Source organism: Narcine bancroftii, chromosome 14 (genome assembly GCF_036971445.1).
Source record: "Narcine bancroftii isolate sNarBan1 chromosome 14, sNarBan1.hap1, whole genome shotgun sequence".
In the NCBI taxonomy this organism is placed as follows: domain Eukaryota; kingdom Metazoa; phylum Chordata; class Chondrichthyes; order Torpediniformes; family Narcinidae; genus Narcine; species Narcine bancroftii.
In genome coordinates, this window is record NC_091482.1 from 52,545,550 (window position 1) to 52,555,010 (window position 9,461).

The following is a 9,461-nucleotide window of genomic DNA, read 5'->3' on the forward strand; positions in this document are numbered from 1 at the left end:
ACTACAAGGTCACATTTGCAATTGCATGTTCTGGCAGAGAGCCGCGCTCAGTCTCCATGTGCATCAAACAGTAAAAAGAATCTGCCCTCGTACTCTCATCCAAGAATCTGCCCTCATACTCCCATCCAAGAATCTGACCTTATACTCCCATCCTTTGAACTAATAGCAAGAGTGCAAAGTCTGTTTGGTTTATACCTCTACACCACGTGGTAGATTGGTAACCTGTCAGTTTGTTGGTCAATAATAAATCCAAGTGCTGGCTTGAGGACAAGGTAGTTAAATGTATTCACGCTTTGATGTTCCAATTTTAAATCAGGCAAAACCCACTGTAATCACTCCTGACACTAATGCCTCTATGTATACTTTAGTTGCTAAGTACAGTAAAATCCCCTGTTACCTGGAATTCAAGCAACCGGCAAAAAAAAATGAAGAATATTAATAAATTTATACTTTGTAAGTTACGGGAATTACCTATTAAAGTGAACTTTGCATAATGAGGGACTACAATGGTGATTTTGTTTTCAAATTATTTACATTGTTCACTGCCTTTTGTCTTTTGAACTGTTTATTCTTAACGCTGGTGTATGAGTTTGGTCTTGTGAGTCTCAAGAACCGACCTGTATGTATAATTTTTTAAAATTTAAAATATGAAACCGGAAAACTCATTTTGCTGGCATCTACCAATCCCCCGCAGGTGCCAGATACCAAGGGTTTTACTATATTGAAGAGGAGCTTCCATGTTTATTAGAGGATTTCCATTGTTGTATGACATCCAAAAGTGTTACTACTTCTGGATCATATTTATATGAATACAGGGAGAAAGCTGAAGCCGCCTTATCTGTCTATGAAGCGTGCTTTACTAAATTTCTTTGTTCTTTTTCTCTTGTAAACAGATAATGCCCCCTGTGAGTCTGTCACTGTGCCACTCAACAATTTTAAGGTGTTGCCATGCAATATACAGTCAAACTTTGCCTCGAGGAAGTGGGTGCACAACGGGGCGATGGCAGATACTGCATTCGTGGTGCTTCCTGATGGAGGAATTATCGCCACCGCAGAGCCTCTGGGCATATTTGAGTGCTGGGCTGTTGAAGAGGACTTCTGGCTGCTGGTTGCAAACTATTGTGTGAGGTTGGACCTTTCTAATGAAGCCACGACCTTGCATGCATCTCGAAAGTCCATTGCAGTGCTGAGACAAAGTCCTGGATTGCAAGACAAAGGGATCGTGATAAATCATCTCAGCAGTGAGAGCCGGTTTTTGCCACACAACGGGAAGAACTACTGGGCTGAGTTTGTAACTGTGAGTGTGGTCTTCGGATTAACAGTTGCTGTCTCGTCCCTGATCTTTTTGTACCGGAACAGGGACAAGATGAAATCGCTGATTAAGGATGGCGAGTGTTCAAACATACCACAGAAGAAACAAAGGAAAATTGAAATACAGCACGAAAGCCTCCCTTTAAACGGAAACCCTGTTCAAGTGGCAGCTTCGGAACACCACAAAGGTTACCAGAGCCTGAATGACAAACACATCTGCAGTACGCCAGTGCTGGAAAACACTCTCGGAGCCAAAGACGCTGGTTATGTCCAGTCCCCAAACAACCAAACCAACCAAAAAAACTTGTACGTGGAGATTTCAGCACATGGGTTGCAGCCTCGGGTGAGGATTGGCCCTGAAATCAAAGACTCGGTGGTGTGAAATATCAAAGGTTAGAGTGAGCCAAAACCTTTCACAATATGGCCTTGGGAAAAGGGACCAACCGAACAGAATCAAAAACGCAAGGCTTGGCAGCTTAAAAGACAGAAACATTTGTACTGTGCCATTTTGTCTACCATTTCAGTATGTATTCCACATGCATGGATGGTGTGTAAATCACGCTTTAGTGAACTTGTGTGTCAGTCATCGTCGGCCGAACCGCATGCAGCAGCGCATGAGTGACAACTTTCCCCAATTTGTTTGCAAGTTCGGGCTCAAGGTTTGTGGCTTTGGTTTTTATTTTAGTGGGTTGGAGAGCGAGCGCAAGACTTCTGTTAGCGGAAGTAAAGCAACGTGCTGTGCCAAATGAACTGGAGCATGCATTCAGAGGTAACGATGGAAGTCGCAGGAAATGGTGTGATAAAATGTGACATAACCGAACATCACATAAAACCCTAAATAATTTTGCTGCAGATTCTTAATCCATCTGATGACCTTGTGAATACAGGAAATCTGCTCAAACCCCTTTTTATGTGAAATAGACAGACGGTTGACCTGCTATGGATGGATATCACCCTGCAGCATGCAGAACAAGAATGCATTTCGCCATTAACGTTAACAATCACAATTTATCCTCACAGATGGGGGAGAAATTTGTCAAAGATAATAATATGGTTTCCAGGAAAAAAAACGTCATTTGAAAATTGTACGAGTGATTCCTTTGTAAACTGACGGGATTTTTTAATATATATTGTTGAAAAAGTAACTGAAGTGAAGGACTAGTAATAATGTAGTGGTTGGGTGCATGTGTATTTGGCTAAGTAAGCAGTGGTATTTGGACAGTAAGTCAGTGGGTCCTGAGATATGTATTGTGTTTGTGTGCCTCTTTTGAATAGGTAATATTGCTGGAAACCAGCAAATGGCTGACAACAATCTGGCATTTTAGATGAGACAGTAAATTGATAATGATTCATGAATTTTAATCTGTGCCGGTTTGCAGGAAAGACAAAGGTGAATGAGGTGTCCTTGGGTTGAGGATGCACTGGGAGGTTCTGTAACTAATGTGCCAGTTAACATCTTTATAAGACCTTGAATGTAGTCAAAATGTCCTAAAACATTTCAGAATGATCATCTTTAGGAGCAGAGAGCGAGAGGGTTGTTAACGAAAAAGGCGCAATCCATTGCGGAATGTGAGCACAAGTCCACTTCCCGAGATGTAGCAGTCAGTATGTGTTGATATGATGTAAGATAGAGATGGCAACGATTCTGCAGAAGATAGAAATCTAAAACTATCCTTACCCACTGACGTTCCCTCTCATTTTTAGTCAGTGTGAGCAAAAATCTGAAGTTGTGCAAATTTCCTTCCTGTGACAAAAGTATGTGCCCACTGGATGCTTGTGCAAATGTAAACAAAATTGTTTTAAGATAATTTTGGCACAGTCTATCACTCATGGCTAATCAAACTGTCTTGTCATGTCTTAATATAACACAAGTATGCTTACTTACTTGTTCGACCGACTAACTAGTTAACAGAAACAGTGAGCCAAGAGATTATTTTCAATAAGTGTCATTATTAATCACTACATTATTTTTGGTAACTGGCTTTTTGTGCGCGCATTAATCTCCTTTGAGCGCTGGTTGCAAAACCACATGGGTTTGAGGGAACAGTGCTACCAACTCGCAGTTGAAGCTGCTCCATTTTGAGAGAGTTGAGGCACTTTGTCAGCATCCAATCTTTTCATTAAAAATGGGCCTACAGGCATCTTTTGAATGTTAAAAAGGAGTTCGCAAAGAAAACGGGAAATTGGGGCATCCTTTAAGAAATCAACAATGTGGTTTGCTGTTTTTATAAGTATATATATATATATATATATAGAGAGAGAGAGAGAGAGAGAGAGAGAGAGAGAGAGAGAGAGAGAGAGTAAGCCCAGTTTAATAGCTGCACTCCAATTGGGTTCTTCTGTATATCCTGCTTGCTTACCTTTGGGAAGTGAATCAGCTTTTTTTTTGAAGACAAGATCTCTCCATGAATGGGGATAGAGAGGGACCATGGAAGGCGGGAGAAAAGGGAGGTGAAAGGGAGTGGATAGGGTACATTCGTCCCTCCAGGAAAATACCCCGCCCCTCCCCCTCCGCACACCTCATCTACGAAGCCCATAGCGATACTGGCTTGATCAGTAGGTTGGGTCCACAGATTGAGGGGTTCATGATTCACAGTTAGCTTGCGCGGAGCCCTCAGCCTGAACAAAGTGGATGTTTTTTTTTATGTACACAGAACACCATTAATAGCATATCTTTCTCATATTCAGTGTGGTGTGCTCATTTCATTGTGAAGAGATCACAAATCAGGTCACGATCTTTCCATCTAGTAGTCCTCCAATAATTAAAATGCTCTTTGATTAAGTTATTATAAACAGGAAATATGGACGGGAAACAAAACTTGTGAGAAGATGAATAATGTCCAATTTCTTGGCAGCAGTCTTAGCCATTGAAATATCAATGCCTCAACAAAATTCTGATTTCTCATTGGATAGGACTTCAACAGGCCCAAACATATTCAAAGTAAGCGCAAGGTACTCCTTATGGCTAAAATCACTAGATCAACTAAAATAACTAAATTTAGATCCAATTTCTAGATAAACGCCAATGAAAAAAAAGCCCAATTTATGTAGATATCCTTTGAGAACAATCCTTGCATAGAGTTCAAATTTCTGCTACTCATCCGCTGGGAATATGAATGCAGGTCATAGAGTAAAAGAGCACACAGTTGGTCCAATGAGTCTGCATGGACCATGAGCTACCCATTTAGACATATTCTATTCTCTCCATATTCTCCTGGATCTAACCACCAGGACTGCACTTATCTGCACATGTGGGGTGATTTACAGTGACTATTTAACCTATCAACTTGCCTGTCTTTGGCATGTGGGGGGAGGAGGGAGTGAGTGAGTGGGTGGGTGGTGTGAGGAGAAGTAATGGAGCCACCCTCCCAAATGTTCAGGGTTGGTAGGTTAATTAGGTGTAATTGGGCAACACGGGTTTCCTGGGCCACAAGGGCCTTCTACCGCGCTGTATTGTTTAAACAAGAATAACAAGGCAAACTGACCAGACACAGGGAGATCATATCGAGCTCCTCTTGGAGACCAGCAGAGCTATCAAACACTGCCCTCCTTGGAGTACGTTTTATGTCAGGGAATAGGTGAAAATGTTCCATGGGTTTCTTAGAAGTAATCCCATGAAAATATAATCAACTACCTACAATGAGAATGTCAGACTGTAGTTTCCATTTCCTTTCCTAACATCACACCTATATTCACAGTTTCTTTTCTCTCGTTAATGAACCCGATTTCTGAGGCAGGTGTTTTCACTGTTAGAAGGTTCCAGTAAGGATGTAGAAATAATAACATAACTAGCAATGTAAGTGTGAAAGGATGGGTTTAAAAATATGTCTCACTCTAAAGTTGGTTTCTTTTTCAATTTTCCTATCGATGTGGGAAATAATATTTAAGGTGCAACTGCAGACTTAAATGTAAATACATACAAATCCAAAATGGTAAAGACACTCTATGGAACAGTTCAATTTAAACTGTGTTGTTACTTGCTCATTGTTATCCAGTAACATTATGTTACTTAATATAGAATTTACAACACAGGGACATAAAGATGAGAATGGATCATTCAGCTCCTCATGACTGTTCTGCTGTTCAGCTAGATCAGTGGTTTCTCAAACTGCAACCCCCCCCCCCCCCCCCCACCCACATTCCTCCTTCAGTAATCCCTATGCCATAAGTGCTCTGTGATTAGTAAGGGATTACTGAAGGTGGTTTGTGAGTGGGAAGGGAAGGTTGAGAACCACTGCTCTAAACCCAATTGTTTCTGCAATATTTTGGTTGAGAAAAATTGTCATTGTCCCATTTCCTTTGGAATTCTGAAACCATGCACCTAATTAGGGACGATTAATACAGTGGTTTCCAAACTTTTTCTCTCCACTCACATACCACCTTAAGCAATCCCTTACTAATCGTAGAACACCGATGGCATAGGGATTGCTTAAGGTAGAATGTGAGTTTAGAGAGGCAGTTTGATAACCACTAGGCTAGAGCCTGGATTACCTTCATTACCTTCACTTGCTTAGTTCAAATGGTCCCCATCAATAGGCTACTGCTCTCCGCAAGCCAAAATGCATCTCACCCTGTCAGCGTTTCCTTCTAACCCTACCCTCCCACCTCTTCTTCCTTTGCTTTTCCCAGATGGTGTTGCCTGTGGGTTTCGGCATCCCACATCCTCTTCCTTTTGCTCTTTCCCCACCACTCCACCTCCTGCAGACCCTGATAATTGGGCACTTCTAAATTGGCTGCAGGAGACTAGCAGAGCTGCCTCATCATTTCAACCTGAACCAGCATCTTGAGAAACGTGTCAAGCGCATCAAAAAGGCACTTGAGTTTTAGCTGACAGATTATATTACCTCTGTGTCACAAGCCTCCGCTTGAGAACTAAGCCTATTCTTAATTGACCTGCGTATCTTTTAGATGTGCATGCACTGTTGCATTTTACTGCTTTTTTTTATTGTGAATATTTGAGGAAATAATATTTTTAAAGCAAATGTAACAATATTATAAGTTGCTTAATTAAAATATGATTTTATGAATGAACATTCAAGCAAAGTTTTACCAAGGTACACGTAATAACTCTTAATATTTATGTTATAACACTCTCTACGATATTAACCATTTAAACACAGTCCACCAATCTCCAACTGGTAATTGTTGTTCTCTGACTTCCTATGCACTTTGTATAAAACCTTTCCAGTCATCACACCTTGCTGTTTAAATTTGGGCTTTTTGCACACATGCTGTAAATATTGTACTGTGTTTGTGTATTTTCTGTAAATTGTGATAAAGATGGTCCCTCAAACTTTGCAGCCAGAATTCTGAATCTGTTAAGTGTTTTGTTACAAATGTTTATTGGCCTTTTGTAAATTGCTGTAGAAGTGTTTTAGAATTTCAACAGAAAATTGCCTGAGCGTTTGGCATTTTCATTGTGTTAGGTACAGGCTTGGCAGTCTTCATGAGAGCAAATGAAATTGATCTCAATAGCTCTGTGCTCCTGTGTCCGTTTTTACAATCAGAAGGCAATGACCAAACAGAAAATGTATTTTTAGATGTTATTTTTCTGAAATTTTCTACAATTGGCCTGAAAACATCATCATCCTTTGTTGCTTATTTTGACCTGTCTGGTCAATTTTAAATTGAAAACTTTTATTTTCCTGTCTGAGTGCTACTATGTGATTTATGATACTGTGTGTTGATCTTGGTTAAAGAAGGAAAATAACTCAGATCGCTGAGGGTAAAGTTAAGAGATTACTCAAGAGTTATTTTGAATGCAAAAGAGCATTAAGATGGAAGATGTTCCAAAGCATTCTCAGGGTAACTTGACAAGTTTTGCCCTCAATATTTCCAAAATAATCCATTGGTCATAAAGCACTTTGAGATCTCCTGTAGACTTACTGTATATGTTGGCGTATAGGACCGTATTGAACCTTAAAAATGTCGCCCTAAAACCAGGGGTCATTTTATACATCAAACGTAAAATCCGAACCTTAATATCCTGTGGTTCAGAGGGTCCCCTATGGTGATGAGAGTAGCATAAAACACTCGCATAACTTCTACAGTACTAACACTAAATATTGCGCTTGGGAAGCTGGATTAATAGTGATTAAAACGTACCTTAAAATTACAGCGCAGCAGCCGAAGCTAACAGCTGCCATTTGCAACGGCTGACGAACAGTAAATGATCAGCCATCATCTGTTTACACCGTCTCGTCAAGCCAGTCATAATAAATCGCTCAGTGGCCAGTTGCCGGTGCTTTTAAATGTTTAAAGATCGTGTTCCTTGGAAGGGCTCAAGTTTTCACTCATGTACAGTGAGAGGAGGCACCGCCCACTGGCCAATTCTAGAGAAGCCTGCAGCAGTCATGGTCCACGAGCAGCATCAAACGTTGTATCAAGAAATAAAACTTGCATTTTTTGCGCTTAAATGGGTGAAGAACAACAAAGAATTCAAAGCCACTGCCTCGTGGCGGTGTCGCTTTATGAAAAGAAATAATCTAGTACTATGGTGCACTGTTAGCCAGAATCAGACACACACAAGGTAAAGACTGTACAACAGGCTTTAATCCACAAAGACTTCCACAGAGCCAGGCTGGCTGTGGCTGCAGCAACTCTGAGTGAGGCCTCGGGAGGCCGGCACAGGCTTATATCCCGGAGGGTGATTGACACTCGACCGGGTGGGGCTTGATCCCTTCAGGCCGACTGATTGACAGCCGGCCAGGTGTCCTGTCCCCTTACACTCCTGCAGGTACAGAGGTTGCCCCCTGCAGTAGGACAGTGGTGTAACACCACAAGTACTGGGATAGAAAACTAAAATAGCACAGAAATCACCAGCAGATCTTGACATTAAAATTACTCACTTCCATCACAATAATGTAAGAATCAAGATGATCTCTTAAGCAACATCCAAAACATGGAATGGTAAAGGACTATTGGGGCAGCGAGCTCTAGGTGTAAGTGCCAGACTTGGGGAAAGTCTTATACGGCGAGTGTAGCTCCATACCTACATTTTAAGATGAAATTCTTGCTTCCATCTTATTAACTCAGTCACCTGAAATGTCGGCATATACAGTAATAAGGCAGTGCATTAGGTGGCTTCTTCAAAACATTTAGTGTATTTTATGGTATACCAAAGTTGCTTCTTCTTATTAACAATGAGACCGATCACGGGAGGGAGAATAGTAGGATTTAGACCAGTACTTAAACATATGTGGATCCAAAACCTTCTGAATAAATTGTGATATTGTTTGTAAAATGGAAATATAAATAAATAGGTAAAGGGAGAAATGTGTTATTTTTTTAAGTTGCTGATACAAATGAGGGTCTAAACAATGAGTCGATGTCAAAAACATTGTCTGAGACTGCCAAGCCTTCTAGATAGCACTAAAACAACAATTGTGCTTGTTTAGTGTTTTGTATGTTAATCTTGTAATTGTATTGTATTATTAAAGAGGCACTTTATTTCCTTTTGTTTGTAATAAAACAATAAAAAATGTTGTATTTTGGTACTGGTATTTGTGAATGAGTTTTAGCAACATGGCCTTACAAGTTTAGCTTTTTTATTAATTTCAAGTACCTCCGACCTAATTATATCGAAGGTAAGTTAGAGACTGCGGAGGGAAGACTGGGAAAGAAGCTCTGATTGGTTAGTACACCAAAGAGGACAAACGCCATATGCCAGAACCTTGAGCAAGCAATGACAAGATGAAGTGACTCCGTAGGTGTGCTGCCCTGTCGTACAGAAAGCAGGCACAAGACTTAAAGACTGATCAACAGGCCTTATTCCACTTAAAGTCCCTGCTGCAGTTAGCTGGCTTCATGTTACTGACCTTGAGGGGCCAGATGTGGCTTATATCCTGCCGGATGATTGGCAGCCGACCGAGTGGGGCTTGGTCCATTCGGCAAGTGATGTCCACCAGTGTTCTTCTTGCAGGTACACAGGTCGCCCCCTGCAGTTGGCTAGTGGGTGTATCACCACAGTAGGTCAAGTAACATTCATGGACACTCAATGTTTTGGATCGCAGCCCTTGAGACAAGGATGGGAAGGCTCATTCGTGCCTAATGTGAAGCGATTTATTTATTCACTCACCCTTCAATGACCGGGTGTTATTGGCAAAGCTGGCTTTTATCACCTGTACCTAATTGCCATTGAAACAGTGGTG

General features: G+C 41.0%; 1 protein-coding gene across 10 annotated transcripts in view; it reads left to right on the plus strand.

Moving 5' to 3' along the window:
* Window positions 1–8,804, plus strand: part of sema4ba (sema domain, immunoglobulin domain (Ig), transmembrane domain (TM) and short cytoplasmic domain, (semaphorin) 4Ba) — a 314,544-nt gene extending 305,740 nt beyond the window's left edge. For all 10 annotated transcript variants that reach the window (XM_069911428.1, XM_069911429.1, XM_069911430.1 and 7 more), the window contains one exon: window positions 894–8,804. In XM_069911428.1, coding sequence (XP_069767529.1) covers window positions 894–1,693 — 800 coding nt within the window. In that variant the 3' untranslated portion in view covers window positions 1,694–8,804. The remainder of the gene's footprint in view (window positions 1–893) is intronic.
* The last annotated feature ends 657 nt before the right edge of the window (window positions 8,805–9,461 follow it).